Source organism: Parasteatoda tepidariorum, chromosome 8, assembly GCF_982258835.1.
Source record: "Parasteatoda tepidariorum strain Cologne lab strain chromosome 8, Ptep-v5.0, whole genome shotgun sequence".
Taxonomy (NCBI): domain Eukaryota; kingdom Metazoa; phylum Arthropoda; class Arachnida; order Araneae; family Theridiidae; genus Parasteatoda; species Parasteatoda tepidariorum.
In genome coordinates, this window is record NC_141762.1 from 52,294,783 (window position 1) to 52,320,927 (window position 26,145).

General features: G+C 28.5%; 1 protein-coding gene across 8 annotated transcripts in view; it reads right to left on the bottom strand.

The window, feature by feature from the left end:
• LOC107450234 (uncharacterized) overlaps window positions 1–26,145 on the bottom strand; it is an 83,212-nt gene that overhangs the window by 16,229 nt on the left and 40,838 nt on the right. For all 8 annotated transcript variants that reach the window (XM_016065985.5, XM_071181390.2, XM_071181392.2 and 5 more), the window contains 9 exons: window positions 23,075–23,165; window positions 19,319–19,507; window positions 19,103–19,232; window positions 15,643–15,755; window positions 12,901–13,033; window positions 7,816–8,779; window positions 5,200–5,295; window positions 2,399–2,587; window positions 507–1,163 (listed from right to left, as the gene is read on the bottom strand). In XM_016065985.5, the coding sequence (XP_015921471.1) occupies window positions 507–1,163; window positions 2,399–2,587; window positions 5,200–5,295; window positions 7,816–8,779; window positions 12,901–13,033; window positions 15,643–15,755; window positions 19,103–19,232; window positions 19,319–19,507; window positions 23,075–23,165 (2,562 nt within the window). The remainder of the gene's footprint in view (window positions 1–506; window positions 1,164–2,398; window positions 2,588–5,199; window positions 5,296–7,815; window positions 8,780–12,900; window positions 13,034–15,642; window positions 15,756–19,102; window positions 19,233–19,318; window positions 19,508–23,074; window positions 23,166–26,145) is intronic.

A 26,145-nucleotide genomic window follows, 5' to 3' on the forward strand; every position in this document is an offset into this window, starting at 1 on the left:
GAGTTGTTTTATTTCTTTTTAACCAAAATTTATTTTCAAGCCTGTGTTAATAAAAATGCTTGATACCACTTAATACTCAATTCTGAAAAATGGGACAGTTTTATAATTTGCTGTATCATGGATGTTTACCCAATTGGCATGAAAGTTAAGCAGTTGATGAAATATATTATTTTAAAATTACGGTACATCATATGATGGATGTAGACAATAAAGCTTTATAATTTTTTGAATTATACATTTTAATTCCTTTCACACTTTTCAAGTGATTTAAGTGCATCCCAGGAGAGAACTATTTCTGCACCTCAACAGCAATTTTTCAGAAATTTGTTCACACACAATAAGTTCGTCCGTGAGATGATCGGTAAATAATGCAACACAATTATCACATTCAATATTCTTGGTTTCAACTTCACCCAGATAAAATTTCAAACACATAACAATAATTTTAAAACAAATTTATGTGAGAGTAAATAAAAACATAGAACTTTAAAGAGAGAATGGCTTACTTGGTCAAGAAGAGCATCAAACCCAGGATCAGAAATTTGATTTGATTGTACACCATCAGTCCCAACAGTACCTATGTCAACAAGGTTGGCCTCATTTAAAATTTCAGCAAATGTACTAGAGGCAATTGTCTCAGAAACTGTCGGAGAAGTGAACGATGTTGAACTCTGTTGAATTGGATTCGACATATTTGAAAGACTAACAGCTAATGATCTTGGAATCATGATACTATCACCATTAGTACCAGAACTTAAAATTTTGTCCAGTATACCCTGATGTTGCTGCTGCTGCTGTTGTTGCTGCTGTTGTTGTTGTTGAAGTTGTTGCAACTGAAGATAAGTGGCCTGCCTTAGTCCCGATTGAATAGCAAATTGAGTAGGCTGCTGCAAGACATGTCCTCCAGAAGTAACTACATCTCTCTGAACGGATGACGGGGAAGTCATAGTTACAGAAGTATAAGACAGTGAAGAAGTAGGAGTGCTGCTATTAGAAGTTGTAACAGGAGTATGCACAAGCTTTTTCTCAAGATTTTTAGGCAACCTTTCTTGCGGCAGTTGAGTCATAATGGAATTAACAACACTTGTAGGAACAGAAGGAGGGGTTCGAGGAGTTTGTGCCAACATGGATGCCAACATAGGGTTCTGCCCAGCTAGATGAGTCTAAAATATATTTTAGTTTTCAGATTGACAAATCTAGGTTATTTCTAACAAAGTAGCAAACTTTCCCAAGCTGCCAACAACAAAGGGAGAGAAATTCAGCACATTTTGTAAAACAGGGAATTATAGGTTTTTTTTACAATTAATAAAATACAAAAACTATGTCTGGCTATTTACTATAAATTGACTTTAATATTTTTCAATTATGATTGACATTAAATAGGCTTCGATATAAAATATTTTAAAAATTATAACACTGAATAAACAAAATTTTATTTAGAAATTTAATTTAAATAATCTTACAATTATAATATCTATATATATATATTTCTCTTACACGGTGACAAAAAAAATCCTCACTACAACTCCCCGAATGGCAACGCTAGAAAATAAACCAATGATTGCCGCTAAAAATGTCACATGCCAAATCTAGATGAGGTGGCTCAACATATAGCGCTTGTAAAAACGGAAACTGAAATAACCAGAGAGAGCATTCTCACCAAATGTGACCTCTTCCGAAATTCACCCTATCAGCTGCGGCAATCTCATACTATTAAGCTAGGCAGAAGTGAGTAGTCTTTGTCGATAGAATTCTATTTTAGTATTTTGTTGAAAGCGCTTTTTTCACGAATTTATTTGACGATTTTTAATTTATATCACGAATTTATGTTTTATTATTGTTATTAGTTATTCATTGAAAAATGAGTCTCAGTCGTGCTGTTACTCTTCAAGATTTTATACTATAGCACATATCTAATAGGTTTAACGAATTACATGTCATTTATTTGAATTCAAATTTATTTTAATGACTTAGTATTCACGAAAAAGATGTAATTTTTTTTAAAAAAAAGTTGTTATATGGATTTGAATGATTGTTTTGAATTCTTAGAATTGTGTGCATTTGCAATGTACCTAAGTTATTAGCAAGCGAAGCAAACCATATAAGATTGCGTAGCAATTTTCTGGGGTTGGCGAGCATTACCGAGCAGGGGGTGCAGCCCACTAGTAACTTGAAATAGTCTAGTTTAAAAATAGAGTCACAACAAAAAATAAAAGAGAACTTTTTCAAACTGATAAATATCAATGAGTCTTACTTAACTATATGTCATCAATACTTATTTAAACAATCAAGCTAGGAACAAACTGATAATAAAATCAATTTTGTTAGGAATTATTACAAATAAGAATTAGTACCAATTGTTCTTAAGTACAAATAATTATATAAAGTCTATACTTACACCAGTAGTATTTGGCTTTTTATTTGATGTATTGGGTGAGTTTCTATCAGAAGATTTACGTTTTACAGCTGTTTCAGTTATAAAAGTTATTTCCGGAGTTCCACGGTTAGATTCCGAGGTTAATTGTTTTGGCACTGAATTTTCCACAGAACGGGCAATCTGTATACTGTCAGATTTCAATTTCTCATTCTAGAAATAAAATGAAATGCATTCACATACAATCTTGAAAAGATTTTAAGACAAGAAAGGTTATAACAAAAATTTTAAAATGTTGCATTATAACAATAAAAAGTAAAATTTTATAAACACGAAGATAAACTGAGAAATTCTTCAAACCAAAAAATTTTTTGCCATTAAAATCTGGTATGCACAAAAAAGCTCAACATTTTTGATCTCTATAAACAAAACTATAAGATAAACTAGCGTCAATTAAAGGAAGAAAAAAATATATATATATATATATAAGTTAAAATTACAGTTGCCTTTCAGACATTATAAATTTAATGAAAAGCAGTGATTTTTACAAAAATATTTATTAAAAGTTTACATTGAAATGTTTGTCAGCAACTTAAATATACGAAGGTAAGCCAACTATAAGGTAAAACAATAACTTGCTTTATATCATCAAAAAACTGCAAAATTTAAAGAACTATATACTAATGTATAGTATAAGGTTTTATAAAAAAAGTAAAGAAATTTGAAATAAAATTGATTTTTGAACAATGTTTCAAAATTATGTGGCGATGAAAGGATTGAAATTAGTTACAGAAGTCAATAAATTACTTGTCGAAAGTTTAGCATTATGTCTAACCATCTTTTTCAACCGAATTTAATTATTTATACTCAGTAATTTCTTTAGTCTGTTGAACTAGTGTCAATATCCTAGGCAAACTTAAATAAAATGAAAAACTTTCTACATGCATTGATTGGCTCTAGTAACTAGTTTCAACCCTTTCATTGCCACCTCTTTTGTACAAAATTTATTTGAAAATCACAGATTTTTTAAAAATGTTAAATTTTATAGAACTCTTTATGGATTCATACCAGAGGGGTGAGTTTGGTAAAGAACCAAAAAATTTGAAAATACAAATCCAAAAATGTCATGTGCAAAATCACTTTTTAAATCATTGGAAAGAGTACCTGAATTATGAGCAAGAAAAAAAGTTTAGATAGGATACATATATCCATAGAATGTCATCAAAGTTTTAATAAAAATATCAATACAAGATTTATTTATATTGTGTGAATATGAATCTTAGTATATGATTCTTAAATCGTGTTAATACGAATATCGAGGTTTGATTTTAAAATGGCATGAAAATTAATTTGTATTCTTATTTTATTTTTAGTAATAGTAAACATTTTCCAAGAACAGCGTTTGTGTATGTTATATGGGTGTGTCATATTTGCAAACCTGCTAACCTCAGAAATTCAAAAGCGTCTGTGACTGTGGCATAGTGCAATAAGCAAATGAATAAATTCTTATTTTTAAATTATTCTATTAACAAAAAAATACTTTTTTTGGTTTATCATAATTCTAATAAAAATGGTTCTAAATAGCATTAATGTATAAAAGTATTAACATATAAAAGTATCAAAAATACTCGAACAAAAATGCTGATTTTTGGGACTGTATTCAAACTGTACAGGGGCATGCCGATCCATATACTTATTAGGAAGGAAAAAAAACTTGAGAAAATACTTAGGTAGGCTGAGGTTGAACATAAAAGCATGAGAATGATCAGATCAGTACTTGAACTAGAAATTTGTTGAGACAGTAATACTAGACTTCAGGAACTTGTGAGAGGAAAAATTTGCAAGAACAAAAAATATAACAGAAATATTTTCATGTTTAGTTATAAGTTTACATATTCAATTAAGAAAAGCAAAAAAAACTTATATAAGAACTTTAAACCATAGCTCATCAATGACGACCTTTTTGTTTCCAGCTGATTAATCTGGACAAAACCCTGATCCTGTTTGATAATTTATCAACAATAATTTATGAATTACCATATTAATTAATTATATTTTTGAGTTTTAAGAATGAGTTTTTAAAGAAATCTCAAACTTGATATTTTGATGCTAAATCAGGGTTGCCACAGAAAAAAATAGTTGCTTTCAGTAGTCTAAAACATGAAAATAGTAGCCAAAAACTAAGAAAATAGTTGCCTGAATAAGAACAAAAATTCATCAAAAATATGACAAAAATTTTGTTAATGACTTAATTCTCATATACCATGATCCATTCAGTCAAGTTGGTGGCAAATATGATAATTTTTATATAAGCGTAAATGTTTATATATATGAAAAGTGATTACTCAAATTCAAAATTCACGCATCATAAAATTGTATTAAAAATTGCTTTTGTTTTTTCAAAATTCATGCAGAATTTCGTAGCAATAATCATTGAAAAGGCAATTGGGGAATGAAATAGACTTACAATGGAGTCTGTGCAGATTGAACAAATTAAAAAGTGAAGACTCAAATTTGCAATTCAAAATTTTCAAAATTTTTTATTTTTTAAGAAAAAAAAATTTCAGTGTGTTCAGAAACTATCTTGTGGGGTGCAGATTTCCCTGTTCAATTTATACTTAGAAGAAAAGAAAAAAAAAAAAAAACATCGCTAGGATTTTAGAAAAGTCTCCCAATAGTCTCCTTTTCCTGAAAATCGTTGCTTTTTTAGCCTTTTCAGGCAAAAAAAGTTGCCATAGTCGCCTTATGCCAAAAATAGTTGCATTTTAGTCGCCTGTGGCAACCCTGCTAAATCTTTTCAGATCAGAGAGTTTTTCCCCACTTACATGTAAAGAAACGCTGCTGCTAGGATGAGAAACAAGCAGTTGTTGTATAATATCTGTTTTCCGATAGCCTTTGTCAGAATCGTCATTGTTCAGAAGCTATAATAAATAAACAAAATTAAAAATAATACAATTAATACATATTGTTTAACAGTTATGCACAAAGTCATAGCAGTTTTTTTAAGGTACTTTATTTTGAACAATACATAATATAGCTGTAGATTAACTGTCTCAAAACAGTTATGAAAATAAATATACAGACTTGGAGTTTACAGGGGTGATTGTGAGCCCAACTCAAAAATCCCAAAAATTTCTTGAGTAAAATCATTCATGACGCATTTCAAAAAATTAATGTCAGGGGTCTGTCTAGGTTTTTCTGAAAAGTAGCTATTTTGTGAAAATTTAGACGTAATTTGTGAAAATTAAAAATTGTATTAAAAAATCAACACAAAAATATGGATTTTTCATTTCTTATGGGATACAAAAAATAAAATTTTAAGATAAAGTATTTTGTGAAACTACCGTTTTTCCTAAATTTGAATTTGTGAAAGTACCACTAAACGGTAGTAAATTTGGCTTGGACAGATCCCTGAATGTCTTTATAAATTTAAATCATTGATATTTTCACAACATGAAATTCTAGATAAATTAAATGCAGCATCATTTAAATAAATAATCATGCAAAAGTTTACTTTTATCTCCAATAACATTTATTCTAGTAAAAATATTTGCAAATGAAATAGATGCCAAGTATAAATTCTAGTTCTAATATTTTTAAATAAAATATAAAAGAATTTATATACATGTGTTCCATGATTTCTTGAAATTTCCGGATCGCGGTTAGCAAAATATCCGGGGGTTTTCCAGAGCACAATCATCTCTGAGCTTATAATGTATAGCAACAGTAAACAAAGTAACCGGCAAACTACAAGGTTTGAAAACGTTCACATTTCTTTTAAAAAGTGACAGGGCGCATTTATTGAAAAGAGCACTTTTCGTCAAATGTAGTTGTAGTTCATTTACATTGCACTAGAGCTGCACAATGGGCTATTGGCGATGGTCTAGGAAACATCCCTGAGGATGATCCAAAGACATGCCATCACAATTTTTATCCCCTGCAGAGGGGATGCCCCCTGCTTCGGTAGTCCGACGACCTGCACGCGAAGTCGAGCACTTTACGGTAGAATAGTTTAACGAGAACCAATACCGCACACTGACTGCAGCTAGTGATGCTTGACTTCAGTGATCTGCTGGGAACCGTGTCTTAACAATCGATCCACTATGGGACCTTTTCGTCAAATGAAATCAAACCTCCACTGAATTGTTTGTCATAAAATAACCATTTATTTATTTATATATAAATTGGTTAAAGTTTAAAAAAAAAAAAAAAAATTTAATTTTTATTTTATGGGAAAGGGAAACAAATTTAAGAGCCAGTCAAAAAAAAAAAATCAGTCATAACATGAAATTTTGGCAACTAGCATTTTTTCAAACCCTAAAACAAGCCATTTAAGAAAATTAATATTTTCATCGTTTGGTAAGTACTCAGATGTAATAATATAGTTCCACAGTACCCTACCCCATCACACTCTTACTAACTTCAGATGAAATATACTGCATATTCATTTTTATAATTCTTTATAAAAAATTTACTCAGTTAAAAAAAAAAACTTTATATATTTATACAATTTATTGATTTGTAATATATTTTTGAATATGTTTATTGATAAAAAAACTGGAATAACAAAAAAACAATTATAAGCAAAATTATTTACAAAAAAATTTGACCTTCACAAGGAAAAAAAATAGACACAATGGAAAGGAAAACTCAAAAGTTAAGATAATTAACATAAGATTATTAACAATATCAGTTTATTAGCAAGGTAATATTTATTCGTAATTTTCCCAAAACCAACTTTTTAAATTCTGGTGCTAGCACATAGCAAAATAAATAAATAATCAATCTCTAAGCAACTAAAAAATAATAACAATAATCTTGAGTTTTTTTATACAACAATAACTTTTTTCTTAATATAGAAATTTATTATTGCAGTAATTTATTGTATTAAAATTATTTTAATTATAGAAAGGATGTACTGCAATGTTATTTTTTTCCAGGAAATTCAGAATCATTTTGAAATGACAGAGAAAATTGTTTATTACATTTTTTTTAAAAAAATGCATTAATAAGTAGATAATTTTTGATTTTCAAACTTTTATTTTCTTCTTCAAGGTTGTGCTTTCTAATAATTTAACACATAAGAACAATAAAATAGATTTCAAATGTTAATGTAACTATTATGAAAACAAACTAGACTAATTGACATTAACATACTATTGTATTTTATTGGGAAACTAATTCGAGAATTTTTTTTTTTTTTTTTTAAGTATTAGACTATAAGAGGGAAATATTAACTTTTGGATTTAATTTTAAACATGCACTTAATAATCTGTTTCTTATTTAAATGAATCTATATCTATAAAAGGTATAAATTAAAAAATAACTAATACATAATATATAAAAATTATTTTAGTTAGCAAATTTGTCAAAAAAAAAAAAAAAAAAGACATCCATTTATATTAAATTAAAATAGATAGTATAAAAAAGTAACACAATACCTTTCGCAACATATTATTGCCCAATTGCCTTTGCTGAGCACTTTTTTCAGCTGCTTTACAAGCTCCGACATTCAGCATTGGATTAGGCACAGAACTTTCCATTGTCTTTTTGATAGGTTCAATAGGTACATCATCACCATTATCATCATCTTGACTAAGCAAGTCTCTTAAAATCACATTGTCGGAGGGAGGAATAATATTTTGATTGAAGTTCATGCGCGAATTACTTTCCAATACACGTGACCCGAGGAGAGCTACAACTTCCTCTTGAGTAACCGCTCTCAAATTGTGACGCAGTGCACTATCATCTGTATTCTGAGTCAACAAATTTCTTAGTTTCTGATTTGAAAGCTGCTGCTGCTTGTCTTGTCGAAAGCTTTGACCCAAATTACTCAGAGACGGTTCCACTGAATTAAGGTTCAATGAATCTGATTTCGCAGACAAGGCACGTGGGGGCGGACTTCTACCATTAGTAGTAGATTGAGATGTAGATGGACTATAACAACTCCCACCATATGGCGTAGGCGCACGACTTTGCATGGCAGGAGATGAAACAGAAGATCCTCCACGACTGGAAGTTATTCCAGATGCAAAGGCACTACTTGTCGGGGATGCGACTGCATTAACCTCTGACCGATTGGACAAAGGGGCTGCTTGAGGACTGGCAGCATAGCTTGCTACACTAGTACAGTCTGATTCTTTTGATTGGGCAGATCCAGGATCAAGTGTCCAGTTTGATGAAGGAAAAATGTCTAACACAAGATCACTTAATCCATACTCTGTATTATTATTAGAAGCACTAAGAGGATTTGAATAATTAGAGATTCCCATAGGTGAAAGCACAACACTACCATTTACACTGGTAGAAGAATCCGATATGCATTCAGGACCACTTGAAGTGCTAGCCGTTGAAGGAGAGGAAATACTTCTAAGACCATCATGTTGATTTGAGCTTTCACTTTCCCTGAAAATACAAATCACCATATATAATGAACAATTACACAAATAAAGTGACAGATGCAACAGGCATTTAAAAAGAACTTAGTAGAGTGTACAATTTTTAAAGAAAAACTAATTACTTTATGTTTATTCAAAAACTTAATTACAACTTAAACTTAACAACAATTCATATTTAAGCAGGGTTGGGTTTTTGACGTCAAAAAGTGGTTTTTGACATGACAAGGGTATAATACTGGTTTAAACCGTCAAAAACCCGTCAAAAATGTCAAAAACTGAAGTTTGCCAAGAAAATATATATAAACTTCAAAACTACCAACAGTTGCCATGCATTATATTAAAATTTAATTATACTATAGGTAATCAGCAGGTTTTAAAATATTTTTTAATTAAAATTAAGGTAAAATAACAGATTTAAAATCTCAGAAATTTATATTCAAATACATGTGCAGAAAAATTTTGCACAAAAATTATTTAAATATTTATATTTAAAAAAAAAAATTTTCTTTTTGATACTTAAGAAAATTAAAAGTTTATTACTATGCATTTTTGACATATAAGGAACATATAACTAATATTTATAAGGAACTTACAAGTTATGTTGTATAAATACAAACTTGATACAAGATACAAGTGTATAAAAATTTTTTTTTAATGTTATACCGAGTATCTTTATTATCCAATATGTTAATTTGAATTTAAAAGTAGTTATATTTATGAATAATGATAAATATAATTCATATTTTTTTTATTATATTTATTTATAATTATTACACTTATCATTTTAAAACAATTTTTATCTCTAAATTTTTTTTTCTCCACTTGTATTAAGAATACAAATAATGCATATCTTGAAAGCAAGAAGTAATTATTCAACAGCTGAATATTTAGATATTCAACAAAACTATATCGTATTCAGCAAAATGAAATTCACAAGTATTTGGATAAACTAAATTTTCAGCATAGTAAATGAATAGGCTGAATATACTGTAAATCGACACTAACTACTCTGTGTATTTAACAGTATTATTCTTTAAAAATGTCTAATTTTTAGTATAATCTATACTATACACTAAATTTGGTTAAAAATAAATTTCTTAATAATATCACTGCAGATTTTCAATAACACATGAAAATGAATACATAATATTACAAAAGATGTGAGTTTTCAAAAGTACAAGATTTTGGTTACTATTCAAAATATAAGTGTTTCTTCAAAATTTTAAATTTATTTTTTCTAGAACATATTTAGAAACACTATCCTTTAAAAAATATATAAATTTTATGTATTAATTAAATTTCACATATGAATATAGGTTTTTGACATTTTCGACAGTGAGGTTTTTGACGTGACGGTTTAAACCATGGTTTAAACTGTCAAAAACTGTCACATGTCAAAAACCTGCCAACCCTGTATTTAAGCAAATACAATTTTATAAGACAGGAAATTTTTTTATTATTAACTAAGTGTGTAGATGTAGCAAAGTAGATATAGCTAAGTAGATGCTTACAAGTTCTAAAATATTGATCCGAGCATAACAATATATTTCAGATGCTTCGGTAAATTTCTTCAACAATATTTAGGGGCATCAGATTTTAAAAAAGCTGTTCCTCTTAGTAATTAAATATGTCCTCTGACGACACTCTTTTGTTTAGGCATGTAACAATTCGAATTGTAATCGGTAGGGGAGAGTGGGGTCAATTGTAACAAGGTACGATTGTAACAGAGCAAAAATTTCGAGTGTCGGGTTCTAGATTTGATTCCTAGGTGGCACAAGGTGTATTTAATAAATCTACATGTACACACCTGCTGACAACCATTTTTATGTACTTTTGAAAGAGTTACATCACAAAAGATATTTTCATGCTACATAAGTACTTTTTTTGGTATTAGAATATTATATTGTAACAAAGTAATTTTATTTAAACAAATAAAAATTATTAACCGAAGATGTAAGTGAACACCTTAATTAACATTTCAATAAAAAAAAATTTGTTTTGTTATTTAACTAGCATTGTTTTTAGCAAATGAAGCTGAAATGGCGTCATGGGGACGTTTGTAACAATAAGTAAAGGGGCGATTGTAACAGCTGAAAATAAATAATCTTATGTTTACAAACCATTACTTAACTCTTTAAGAACCACCAATAGTTTCCTATATCATTAATATTATGTTGCATGTGCATTATTTTATTTGTTCCCTTTCACAGCATAAATTAAAATTTTTAACCCCTTAAAGTTAAAAGTTTAACCCTTTAGGTCTCTGCTCATAATTCAGGGTTCTGTCCAGGCCGAATTTACTACCGTTTAGCGGTACCTTCACAAATTCAACTTTAGGAAAAACAGTAGTTTCACAAATTCAATTTTGGAAAAACGGTAGTTTCACAAAATACTTTTTCTTAAAATTTCATTTTTGTATCCCTTAAGAAACGATAAATCCATATTTTTGTGTTGATTTCTTAATATAATTTTTAATTTTTCACAAATTACGTCTAAATTTTCACAAAATAGGTACCTGTCAGAAAAACCTAGACAGACCCCTGTAATTATTTTTACTATTTTTCCTCCTAAAATATCACTACTATTTTGATCAATAAAAAAATATACCACAACTATGATAATATGTATAATTGACTATGTTTTAGTTGAATTTATGAACTGTTACAATTGACCCCGTAAGTGGGGACAATTGTAACAACTGCACGACTGTCAAAAATTGTTAATAACTAATATAATAACATTTAAAATAAGGTATATATTTATTTTCTAGTAGAGGATAGTCTACTTTATTCGTCTGTCAATTAATACTAATAATATATTGGATCTTTTGTTAGTTAAAAATAGTTAAGTAAAAAATGTTACAATTGACCCCACTCTCCCCTATTTAAAGAAAAATTTGCCCTCAAAAAGGAGCCTAAAAACATTAAAGAATAATGTAGGGGGTAAATAAAAATAAAAAACTAAACTAACTAAAACTAATTATACAGTAATCTAAGTAATAAAAAGGAATAGGTAAAAAAAAAATGCAGTTAGTAGATGTTCCCTCAGGAAAAAAAACCTTCAATTATTTCTCATCTTTATTCATTGAAATGAATGAAAAGGAGATGGAAATTTTGAGCTGATAAAGCTTTGTAATAGTTGACTGCTTTTGGACCCACATGTAATTAGTACCTGTATTAGTGAATTATTCCCAAGTCAAGTTCAAGGATTATGGCACTGATCTATAAATAGAAATGAGTATGAAGGCCATTGGCTAATCAGTGACTAAGACAATAGGACATCACCAACAATAGAATTAACAAGAGAAATAAGCAATTTTCTGCTATTAGGGAAGGGGGAAATTGACAATGCAGTTAGTGGTGTTGTCCTCGTGATCAGTACAAATTCAAATTTTCCAGTTTGATTTCAAAAGGCAGAAAATGTAATCTAAAATTGAGAATCTCTTGCCAAATGCAGGACAGCTGCACATGAAAATGCAAGAATCTTTCCCACCGAATCCAGCTAAGTGTAAGCAAGTGCAGACCTGCACCTATTTAATCAAACATGAAATCAAAAAGCGAAAGTCGAAAATAAGCACTTTTTAAAAACGCATTGAAACCTGTAAAGAGTTTTACATTACCACTAAAGCAGCCCCATTAAAAAGGAAATTTAATAAAAATGTTTAAATATTTTTAACATTATTCTAAATAAATTTCTGTTAAAAATTCTGACTTTCAAAAGCCACAATACGCAGTATAAGCAGGAACACTATATATAAGTTAAGAACACATAAAATTGGTGCATGAATCACATTAATAACTCTTTAAAAAGCATGAAAAGAAAATTGATAAACATCACTACAAACTTACTATCACTTCTTTAAGAATTTATCATCTTAAATCAAACTCATATAGTATCTCCGAAATTTTCTAAAACTTTTTTTTAGGAAAAGACAATGTTTAAAAATCTTAATTTTTTTTAAAAGTTAACTCTTTTTTCAGATTTTTCAAGCTAAATTCAAATTTCCTAAGATATTCAAGTTTTTTCTGAGACATATGAACACTGATAATTATGATTTTTACAATACCAAAAGATATTTGAATGGCTATTTGAAAACAAAATTTAAAAAAAAAAAAAGGCTCAACTCACCTGATTATTGAATGTGTAGTTACAGCATAGTCTTCCACTGAAAATACTTTACTTTTGGATTGTATTCTAGCATACCTATCCTGTTCAATACGAAACTTAAAAGGTGCACTAGTAGCTTGACCATTCTCAAAAGCTAGAGAAAAAAAAAGAAAAAAAAAACCTTTGAAAATCTAATTAGGTGAAATAATGATTTCTTGTTTAAAAAATTTGCTACAAGAATTTATATTGAATTTTAAAAAAATCCTTCATGATAGAAAAGTGAACAGTAATGAAAATTTTCACAATATTCATTTTTATTTCATTTATTTAGTGAGTGTTAGAAATTTGGAGAAAATAGAATTGCAAAAAAATTTTTTGTACTGACAACTCAATAAATTTTTAAGAATGAAACATGATTTATATGTTGGGAACTTAATAATGATATAATCAAATTTAATTCAAGAAAGCTCAAACAAGCAGATATAGAATGGTTAAATTTTAAAACATTCTTTTTAATCAAATAACATGCATTTTCTCCCATGAATACAACAACAATAGTTATGAGTCTATTGGCAAGTAACAAAAGCAACGGAGATATTTTTTTTGGACCCTACTAATCTGTACCAGTAATAATTTGAAATAAAGAAATTAATATATCTGAATAAAGAAACAAATATGACAAAACTTAATAGCTTGTAAAAGAAAAGCTCTGCTTCAACAATCAGGGTGCGTAGTCAAATCTTTCAACAAAAAATAAGCACCTTTAAAGTACTTTTTAAGCACTGTATACGTTAACAAAATGCAAAATAGTTTTCAAAGACTTTACATGATAATGATAAAATAACTAGTTTCTGACAAAGAACTCTTTCCTTGATTATAATTGCTACCATAAAAAGCAGGGTTGGGTTTTTGACGTCAAAAAGTGGTTTTTGACATGACAAGGGTATAATACTGGTTTAAACCGTCAAAAACTGAAGTTTGCCAAGAAAATATATAAACTTCAAAACTACCAACAGTTGCCATGCATTATATTGAAATTTAATTATACTATAGGCAATCAGCAGGTTTTAAAATATTTTTTAATTAAAATTAAGGTAAAATAACAGATTTAAAATCTACAAAATTTATATTCAAATGCATGTGCAGAAAAATTTTGCACAAAAATTTTTTAAACATTTATATTTTGAAGAAAAAAATTTTTTTTTGTTGATACTTTAGAAAATTAAAAGTTTATTACTATGCATTTTTGACATATAAGGAACATATAACTAATATTTTTAAGGAACTTACAAGTTATGTTGTATAAATACAAACTTGATACAAGTGTATAAAAATTTTTTTATGTTATACGGAATATCTTTATTATCCAGTATGTTAATTTGAATTTAAAAGTAGTTATATTTGTGAATAATGATAAATATAATTCATATTGTTTATTATATTTATTTATAATTATTACACTTATCATTTTAAAACAATTTTTAACTCTTTAATTTTTTTTCTCCAATTGTATTAAGAATACAAATAATGCATATCTTGAAAGCAAGAAGTAATTATTCAACAGCTGAATATTTAGATATTCAACAAAACTATATAGTATTCAGCAAAATGAAATTCACAAGTATTTGGATAAACTAAATTTTCAGCATAGTAAATTAATAGGCTGAATATACTGTAAATCGACACTAACTACTCTGTGTATTTAACAGAAAGCACTTAAATTTGTATTGTCTTATGTTAAAAAGATTATTAAGAAGATTTAAAAGAATATTAAAAAGATTTTTCTTTAAAAGATGTCTAATGTACAAAACTGCTAATGTTTCTTTAAAAATGTCTAATTTTTAGTATAATCTATACTATACACTAAATTTGGTTATAAATAAATTTCTTAAAAATATCACTGCAGATTTTCAATAACGCATGAAAATGAATACATAATATTACAAAAGATGTGAGCTTTCAAAAGTACAAGATTTTGGTTATTATTCAAAATATAAGTGTTTCTTCAAAATTTTAAATTTATTTTTTCTAAAACATATTTAGAAACACTATCCTTTATAAAAAATATATAAATTTTATGTATTAATTAAATTTCACATATGAATATAGGTTTTTGACATTTTCGACAGTGAGGTTTTTGATGTGACAGTTTAAACCATGGTTTAAACCGTCAAAAACTGTCACAAGTCAAAAACCTGCCAACCCTGATAAAAAGATTTTTCAGTTTGATTTCAGGAGGTGGAACGTTGTGAAAACGTTGAATAGAACAATGTGAAAACCTCGCTTTTGCATAATACATTGAGAAAATCTACAGGGTAAAGAAAAAAATCTCACTTTCGAAAAGGGAAAATGAAACAATTTTACCTTTAACGGCTTTTAAAAAACGAAAGTCAAAAATAGGTACCTTTAAGAACTTTTTATAAACGCTATGACAAACTATTGCTCTACAAATTCATATCCAATAGCATGATTGTAGCAATGCTGTTAACATTGAAAACAAGTTGTCTTTACATCTAAGACAAGCAAGTGATGGAAGGAATTCACACCGCTACTGAGGATTGGCACAACGGCAGCTCACTGTGCCATTACAGCAAATAGTAACATAGTATGAAAATAAATATTTTAAATATCGATTTTAAACAAAAAGAGGACTGGGTATAAAATTGGATTAAATATGAAACAAATATTCTTAACCTAAACTGAATTAAAACATTTATTGTTTATTTTCCATAAATTAAAAACATAGAAAAATATTAAACTTACTTTCTTTCAGATGCTGCTTAAAAGTAGCAATATCACTTGGATGGCATAAATCAAGCATTGACAAAGTTTTTAATTCTTTACGCAAAAATTGGCTGCTTGACTGAGTCAGATTACTAAAAAATAAAATAAAACAAAATTTAGTTAAACAAAAAATATTTTAACAACAATCTGTCAGAAAATTTAAAATCTCAGTTTAATTTCATAGTAACAATTTAAACAAACCCTAATTAAATAAAATTATCAATCATACTATCATTAAAGCTACTGTCAAATGTTTAATATAACATAGCCAAATATGCCTAAACAATTAACATAATGCAAAAATTTAAAATTTTTAAATTTAATACACAAAACTTTAAATCATAATCTTGATAAAAATTGTTCAAAGGTATTTTATGTATAGGTTGATATTCCCCCCTCGAGTTTCAATTTTTGACTTGCTTTAATGCACAAAACAATTTTTCAAAAATATATCCTATCCACTTGCAATCAATGCAACTTATGACAGGTCGGTGTATTGTCATTGAAAGGTAAATTATATGGTATGATAAAGTATTCACACATTCTTTAGTTGTTATTGTTATTAGTATAAAATTAATATAAGTTACAAATGTTTTGTTCACCCATAATAATTATTTATAGTCATTTCTTATTTTCTGCTATTATTATGATTTTGATTATTATAAATTAAAGGCTTATTAGCAAAAGCAGTATTTGTGACATAAAACGCTAATTGATGTCTAAACTAACAAGCCATTTACTCCAAATAAACAATTTAACGAAATATAAATGGTGAATAAATTATTTCTGTTTTTATCGTAGGGAAAAAAAAGTTTTTAAAAAATGTTTCTTTAATAGTAACCTAAATTTAAATAAGATTTTTAAAACACAAACTTGATGATGAATTTACAAGGATAATCAAGTAAAATGTTTAGAATCTGGAACTAAATATGTGTTAATAAAATAAAAAATGTTAGCATCCCAATGAATGTCTTATAATTAGGATGTAAGAATCTATTCATCATCAAGAAATAAAAATGATTACAGCAACCGAGGTGGCTGATGAGTGATAAAATTAAAACTATTATAAAAAAGTGTATAAGTGATTGTATTCATATAAATATAAAGAGTTAAACATTTAAAACTGTAGGATTGCAGCTTTTTGTTATATAACTTATTCCCTACATCTAACAAAGTATCAAATCACAACATTTATATCCGAATTCTTCCTCACCCAAAATCATTATATAATATTCATTGTAACTAAATAATCATGATACTAAAAGAAAACAAATATTTTTAATTCTAAATAGAAAAAAATTCTTTGAAAAAAATGCGCTAAAAAGCAGCAGAAATTTCAGAAAAAAGTAGCAATAAAGAAAAAGAATATGAAGGAAATAAAGATGAAAATATGACCACCGAAGCCGACGTCTTCAGGGGATACCGGCCCGGTAGCTATAAAAACAAAACCATTTCTAATTGAGGGAGAAGTAAATGCTTAAATTAACTCCCTCAGTACCCCGATGGTTTTGTATAGAAGTCCAGGAAAAAAAACCTGCAATATGAATAACAAATTAAGAAAAGAAACTCAAACAAAATCATCCGAAAAATATAAACTCACTTAGTCACAGGTCAAACATCAATTTCACCAGCAAGCCGAATGAAAAGAAAACACTAAAAACTAAAGAAAACAATGCCCTCTATTACATTGCGCAGATGGAGAATAAAAATTTTTTTCCTGGACTTCTATACAAAACCATCGGGGTACTGAGGGAGTTAATTTAAGCATTTGCTTCTCCCTCAATTAGAAATGGTTTTGTTTTTATGGCTACCGGGCCGGTACCCCCTGAAGACGTGGGCTTCGGTGGTCATATTTTAATTTTTATTTCCTTCATTTTCTTTTTCTTTATTTATAAATAATTACGAGTGCAAATTACGAAGGTATATAATATAACATAGTCAAAAATCACACAGAATTAATTAGGGGTCATAGAAATTGTCTTGGAAAACTAAGTCAGCACTTCTTAACAGCAAAGAAAAACAATTTATAACATGACACCCAAAAGTCAGGAAATTTTCAATATAAATAAAATTACTTTAATCTGCTACATAAAAAGTAGTAGTTTATTTTCTGCTTAACAACATTCTCATAAAATAAACATATGATAATTTCTTTCCTTGTTATATCTATTCTCTCAACAGTTGACAGACCATGCAGCAACTGGGCCACCACTTTAATTATTATTAAAAATAATTATTATTAAAAAACACTTTTTAAAAACTTTTCAAGCACTTTACAAAAATTTTCAAGCACTCAAAAAATTCATATTCTATCAATGATATAATTGAAAAACAAAAACTTTTTATTAACAGTTTTAGCGTTAAAAAAAAAACAAAAAGGAAACGGGCGTAAATCAAAACAATCAGTACCTTCCCGCATCACCGAGTGAATTCAACTTGACCCTGAACTCAGAATAAAAGTACCCTTACCCCCTACGTCAAAAAAAGTGTTAGAAGTAAAATAAAATAAACAAGAACAAAAATAAATTAAATTAAAAAGAAAAACATTTCATAAGGATCTGATATTCTCTATCCGAATTGGAGCACTCGGGTTTCGGTTTCAAGTGTGCGCATGCGCAAGTCATAACATGGGTACGACATGAAGTCTGCGTCAATGATTACGTAGCAAACGAAATCCCCCAAAAAGCACCTTTAAGTACTTTTTACAAACGCTACGCACCCTGAAAATGTTTCAAGTACCTTTTTGTGTAAACTTTTTGATAGAGAGATTTTTTTTTTTTTAAATAGTAGAATAAAAATTTAATCTACATGTAGTTGTTTTAATTTTGTAAACACATATTTTCGAAGAATGATGTTAGAACTTTTATACTTTAAACAAGGTGCGTAGCCCAATTATTCAACATAAAATAAGCTCTTTTCAAGCACTCAAAAAATATTTTCAAGTACTATAAAATATAATTAGGCAGGGTTGGAAAGTTTTTGAGAATTGACGGTTTTTTCTTGTTATCACCATCATGTCAAAAAAAGAAAAACCTTTTGGCATTATTTTTGAATCATTGTTTTGAAATTTTGAATCATGCAAAACGAATGGCGTTTTCATACGCTGCGGACTGACAATAAACTGAAGTAGATTGGGGTTGAATTAATTGTGAAAACGTTGAACTGTGTTGTTTTTGCATAATTCGAAGCTAAAATTAACATGGTAAAGGGAAAATCTTATATTGAAAAAGGGAAAATTGAGCACTTTTTAAAAACACCCAATGAAAAAAGCACTTTTTAAAAATGCTATGTACGCTGTTTAAATTAGTAGGGGTGGTTAAATTAATTCTAAATCAGAAGTAAGTCAACATGACAAGTATGTTATTTATCAACAACATGACAAGGTATGCATTATTTAAACAAAATCAAAAAAATTTTTTTTTCAATCGTAACATCTTACCTTGTGTCTATGTCAATAACTTTGCCTTCTCTGTCATTCCTAGTAGTAAACTGCTCTACACTATTCATACCTATTCTTTTCTCCTCAAAAGGCACACGGCGAGCAATACAAGTCAAACCATTTCGTGGCTCTACAATGTATAAAATTGATACATGTAATCTAACTTTTAAACAAGTGAATTTAGAATACATATCTATGTATAAAAAGCATTTTTACCACTATTTCCATCTTCTAAGGGTATGAAGTTGGCAGTTATGTTTAGATTTTCATATTGCGAACTTGGTGGAGATTTATTTTCCATTTTAAGATCAGTATCTTCGTCTTGTTTAACAAGAAAACGACAGGTGAAATGTTTAGTTGGCTTATTGGAAATAAAATTTTCAGATGACCAATCACGCCCATTACCTGAAAAAATTTTAAAATATCTGTCAAGACATAAAATATAGATAATGTTATAAGAAAATTAATACTTCTTTAAATTTGAATAATTTTACTTCATTTCTCAAATTAAGACTTTTGAAACCAGTATTATTATAAAAACAAGTAAAGAAATTAGAGAAGGAAAAATTTAAAACAAGATATAAATAAGTTTTGACTGACTTTTTCTAGTTTAGATGCTATTTCATTAAAATTAATCAATAAAAGGAGAGACTTCTGGAAAATTAATTATAGAAATTGATAAGTTTGGTTTATTTGCTAATAAAAGTAAGGAAAATGAGAATTATTTTTACAATAGGGTTTATGGCACTGTTAAACATTAAATTATTTTATTCATTATGATCCCAAAGGATTATCATTTTAAAATTTGGCAAACATAGCAATATAATATATACATAAAATTAAAGAAATTAGCGATTTTATAAAAATGTATTATATACAAAACAAAATGACAGACAGTTTAGCTTTCTAGGTCAAATAGTTGCTGTTGACCTAGAAATACAACTGTTTAAAAAACTTGACAACTGTTTAAAAAACTTGAGAATTTTCAAAAATTTATTATAACTAGAAATTAATAGTTAGAAAAATATTAAACCTAATATTACATAATTTGTATTTGATAAAGTAGGTTTAAGAAACATCATACCAAAAATCATAGAAATCTAAATTGACCTAAAAAATGGTTGGTTTGATGTGAAATTACCCCATGACCAATAATTTAACTACAGTAGAGCGCCGATTATCCGAACCCTTATTATCCGAACGTCCAATTATCCAAACCATGTCCGAATTCGTTTTTTTTTTAGAGTTTAGAATACTTTTTAACTTATTGATAATTTTTCTAAATTTAGAAGAATAAATAATATCTACTACATCTGAAGATCATATTTAATTTGCAACCTTTTTCAGCAGTTTTCTTAAAGTAGCATGCATGCATGTATTATTATACAGTTAAACCCCCATACCCCTTCAACTGAAAATTATCTTTCAAGAATGTGAGCTTCATTTTGACAGTCAACAATGGTTGGAATGTGGAAGGAGTTTATGAATAGATAAGTGCTGAAGTTCTACAATTGGGGGATGGGTAGTTGTCACTTATGGTTAATGATTAGTGATTGCAGTGCGCTTCTCACAGCTGGTTACTTTTCGAGGAAATTAACAGAATTCGGTTTCATCATGTAAACTAGAAAATGACCAGTAGAATGACCATGTTTTTATGACGTTACTTCTGAAATGCACTATTGGACAACAGGTTTTCTGTTGTCAAGATTACAATCAGTTGAAAAGTAGAGTTACCTGAGAAAAGTGCTTTTCATAAGAATCTAGAAAGATGTCGTGCAAACGTAAGAGAATCGTTCTTTCCTGAAGTGATAAAACGAATATTTTAAAAAGATTGAAAAATGGAGAAAGTGGAAGTAAATTAGCGGCAGAATATGCCGTAGGAAAATCGACAGTATCAGAATTGAAAAAAAAATGAAGAATCAGTTATGAATTATGTTTCAGTAATGGACAAAAACAATGGAAATTTGGATCGAAAATGCATGCAAAAGTCAAGCAACGATGAAGCGGACAAAGCACTTTATTTGTGGTTCCTACAAAAAAGATCTTTAGGTCAACCAATATCTGGCCACCTATTATGCGAGAAGGCTTTATTTTTTCATGAGAAATTTGGCAGAAAAGGTACTTTTCAGGCTAGTTCGGGATGGTTAAGGAACTTTAAACATCGACATGGAATACGCGAGTTAGAAATTCATGGCGAAAAACTTTCCGCATCTACCGAATCCGCTTCAAATTTTGTAAAGGAATTAGAAAGCATTATTAAAGGTGAAGGATATGAAGAAGAATTTATTTATAATGCAGATGAAAGTGGACTGAATTGGAAATCTCTACCACGAAGAACTTTGGCTACAGGAGATGAAAAGCATGTTTCCGGGAACAAAATAATTAAAGAAAGAGTCACAATTAACGTGCAAATGCAACTGGAAATCATCGAATACCTTTAATGATGATTGGAAAATCCAAAAATCCAAGAGCCTTCAAAAATGTTAAAACACTACCTGTCATTTATGCATCTCAAAACAAAGCGTGGATGAACACCAGCATTTTTATTGAGTGGTATGATAAGACTTTCATTCCAAATGTGAAGAAATATCAAAAGAATTTGGACAATGCTCCGTCGCATCCAAATCCAGATCTCTTAGATCGGGAGAATGGAATGTTTCGTGTTGTTTTCCTGCCACCCAATGTGACACCTTTGATTCAGCCGATGGATCAAAGTGTCATTGAAACCTTAAAACGTCTTTATAGAAAGCAACTTTTAAGGAAGATTTTACTCTCGGATGAACAAAATGAGGGGGATTTTCGAAACTCAATCAAAGCTATTGATTTAAAAGATTGCTGCATGATGATAGCTGATGCCTGGAATTTAGTAAAAACATTGACGCTTAGAAAATCTTGGAATAAGATTCTTAACAGAAAAACAAACCTGAGCCAGTAGAATTTCCGGATGAAAAGATGTCAGGGTATACAGCAGAAGAAATCGAAGACTGGTGTCAAGACACTGAAAATGACCCAGGATTTCAAATTTTAAATGATGAAATTGTTACTGAAATTTTGAATGAAAATCGGAACTCCACCGACGAAGAGGAAGAAGTAGGTGACCAAGTTCAAGATTGTGGACCTTCTCATATAGAAGCATGCAATGCATTAGATATTGCAATGAATTGGCTAGAACGTCAAAATGATGTTGATCCAGTTCAGTTGATTTATTTAAAAAGAATAAGGGATATGGCTGCTCAAAAAAGAGTATCTTCCTTGAAACAAAAGTCTTCGCTGGATTTCTTTGGCAATGGAAAATAAAGATAACTGTAGTAAAATCAATAATTGACAAAAAATTTATAAAAAGCTGAAATATGACCCAAAAAAAAATTTAAAAAAAAAAAAAAAAAAAACTTTTAAACACGCCAGAGCTATTTTAGATAGTACTGCCAGTCCTAAGCCTGGAAAAAGTGTGAAGGGAAGTTGGCGCATAAATAATAATCATTTAAACTAGATTTTGAACAACTTTCCAATTATCCGAACTTTTCATTATCCGAACCACGTTCGGTCCAATGACATGCAGTTCGGATAATCGGCGCTCAACTGTATATAGCAGTTATGATTTTGCAAGAAAGAAAAAGCTTAGCATTGTTGTTTAAAAAAAAGGTTGTAATGTTTTAAAATTTAAATCGCTCTGTTGAAATTGGTGTGTTACTAATATTTAATGCCATACAATGGAATTGAAATTACTAAAAAAACTCGTCTGAAAATCACTAGCTCAATAAAATTAAGACAAAATATATGAAAAATCTTCAACTTCTAAAAATCTATGAAACTATTAAAGACACTTTTAATATTGATTTATAACTTTTTTTTCGAAAAAATAATCATTTTATGGCATTAAGAATAATTGATTCTAACAAAAACTGATGAAAAAATTATACAAAAAAATATATATATGTTTGTTATCAACGAAATAAAAATTACATTTATTACCTAATGGCATCATAAGCAAAAGATTACTATGGAATCTTGCTCGATCATCCGGATGAATGTAATCGTATACTATTTTTTCATTAACTTCTTCCTAAAATTTAATGAATACAAGTCTATTTCATTAAATTTAATTTCAGTGTAATAATTTCATAACAATTGTAACATAAAAAGAAAAAACATTAACTGAATCACACAGCATGTCTTTAAAAACAATACTACCAGTTCAAACTTGAAATAAACCAGCATTTTTTGAAAAAGGCCAGCTCATTTTCATTGAAAGAATTAATTACAAGATAAGCCTAACTTATAACAATCACATTATTTTCCTCTCATGTTTGCTGTTTTAGGCCTGGCTAAAATCTGTCAACCTGATTAGACATGTTTTGACTGATTCACTCATTGGTAAGTGCCTAAACTATTCAAGCTAGAAACATAAAATTTGGACTAACTGGTTCTTTTTATGACATTGCCATCAACTGAGGAAGTATTTTTATAATATTCCACCCCTAAGGGCATAAAATAGGTGGTGAAAGGTTGTAATCTATAACAATAAATTGAAGAGTTTGTGTTTCTCTTCTATAACTATAAAAAAAAAAAAAAAAACTTTGGTGCGAGATACCTGAAATTTTAATAGTGAGTAAAAGAGGCCCTTGATCCCAAAAGTCATTAAAACATTTCAAATAGACCATTCAGGAGAAACATTTGAAAAATGGAATTTTTTTGATTGATTTAGTATTAGCCACTGATTTAAATTAAATTATAGACAGTTCTATTCTACTAACCACAGAAACTGAAAATGCATGAGACTTTTTGTGACCATGGCAAAAATTATTAAGTAAATAAATAATTAAAAAAATAACTGTCTTTACATTTAATTTATGTAAATCAGTCGTGTGATTGCTGGATGAAGAAATTATCGATTTTTTTCCTTCATATTCTACATTTTTTAGTACTTAATTATTTTTCTTTTTGTACATAGATGATAAATAAAAGTAACAATTATAAAATTTAAAAAGAGAAAGAAACAAAATTTTATCTAATAATTTTTTTTCAACACATGAAATAACATATTTCTCTTTCCCTATATTTTGTGAATGAATCATGTGCATTTACGAAAAGATCACACCAATCGGATGCATCAAAAAGGGGGTTAGTTAAATGCATGTTTCAAGATTCACGCGTTGCAATAAATAATGTTGTAGTATTAAAAATAAAGAATTTAAAAAATTTGCAAAAATCAGTAATAACTGAAGAAAAATTTATTGGAAAAACAATAAAATTGTTGTGCTAAATAGTGAATACTATGGTACACAATTTAAATTTCCTATTTTGCAAAAATATCAGAATTCTAAAACAGTCACGTGAAAATCAGCAGCAATAACTGCCAAAATAAAAATAAACAGAAACAATCGAAACATTGCATGCAAGTGATACTCATATACACAATTGAAAGTTTGTGTGTCGTATTAATATTGGAATTTTAAAAATCATGAGAAAATCATTTGTATGAACTGCAAAAGAAGAAAAAATCAAAACATGGATCTATGATGGTATCGAGCGCATTGAAAAATGATTACTGAAATGTGGGATTTGAAATTTCCATTTCATAATATCAGTTTAAGAATTAATTCAATGAAATAATCATGTAATAAAAGAGAGCAAATATATCGCATTAATTAAATTATTTTTGTTTGCAAATTGGAACTTTCAACAAAATTGCTATCTATTAAAATAAAAGTTTAAAAAATAGGAAATCAAAACACCATTTTTTCGATTGAACGACCTTTTAAAATGTTTCTTATTTCCGAATTCCTTCTCAGATTATTAATTTTATACTTTTCTGTCAGCCTCAGTAGTTCTCTTGCTCTTATAGTTTTTTGAAGTTACGTTTTTCTCGAACAAATCTGCATAATAAAAGTTGTTATAGTGTGTGAATGAGAATTTAGGAAAGAAAAAAAAAAAGAGGGTACTGTTAAAGACCGAATAAATGTTTCGATAACAAGATTTTGCCTAAGTAACGAATAAATTTTAGATTAACGGATTAGCAGAATTTTTTTTTGCAGAATTCCGTACATTAGCAGAAGAATGACATGCCTGATAAAGTTTTTTAACCCCCTAAAAATTTTAAGATTCTGAAAAAAATTTCACTTTTTAACAAATGCAGGGTTGCCACAGAACAAAAATGAACAAAATAGTTGCTTTTAGTAGCCTAGAGCATGAAAATAGTTGCCGAAAGCTGTGAAAATAGTTGCCTAAATAAGAACAAAAATAAGACAAAAATTTTATTAAATGACTTAATTGTCATATACCATGATCCATTTCGTCAAGTTGGTGGCAAATATGATAATTTTTATATAAACGTTAGTGTTCTAGCTCTAAATTTTTATATAAAAAAATTAGTATCTTTGCAGAAAATTAAATACTTTTAATTACTAGAATTCATTCAAAAAATACTTTTTCATTGAAAAAAACACACTTATTCTAAGAAATTTTCCCTTTTACCAATAATTGATTGTGAAAAGGGATTACTCAAATTCAAAATTCATGCATCGTAATATCATATTAAAAATTGGGTTTTTTTATAAATCGTGCAGAATTTCGTAGCAAAAACCGTTGAAAAGGTGATCGAGAAACGAAATAGACTTACGACAAAATCTGTTCAAATTGAGCGCATTAAAAAGTTATGACTCAAATTTGAAATCTAAAACTTCTCATTTTTTACTTATTTATTTAATTTTTTTAAATTTTATTATTTTTATTTTACATTTTTTTATTTTTCAAGAAAAGAAATTCAGCGTGTTCAGAAGATTTTGCGGGCTGCAGGTTTTCTACCCAATTTATGCTAAAAAAAATTGCTAGAAGTACAGAAAAGTCTCCTAATAGTCTCCTTTTCCTGAAAATAGTTGCTTTTTTAGCCTTTTTAGGCAAAAAAGTTGCCACAGTCGCCTCATGCTGAAAATAGTTGCAAATAGTTGCATTTTAGTCGCCTGTGGCAACCCTGCAAATGAAGTGTCTGATTTAGCTTCTTTTTTTTTTAATTTCAATAATTTGATATTTTGTTTCAATTTTTC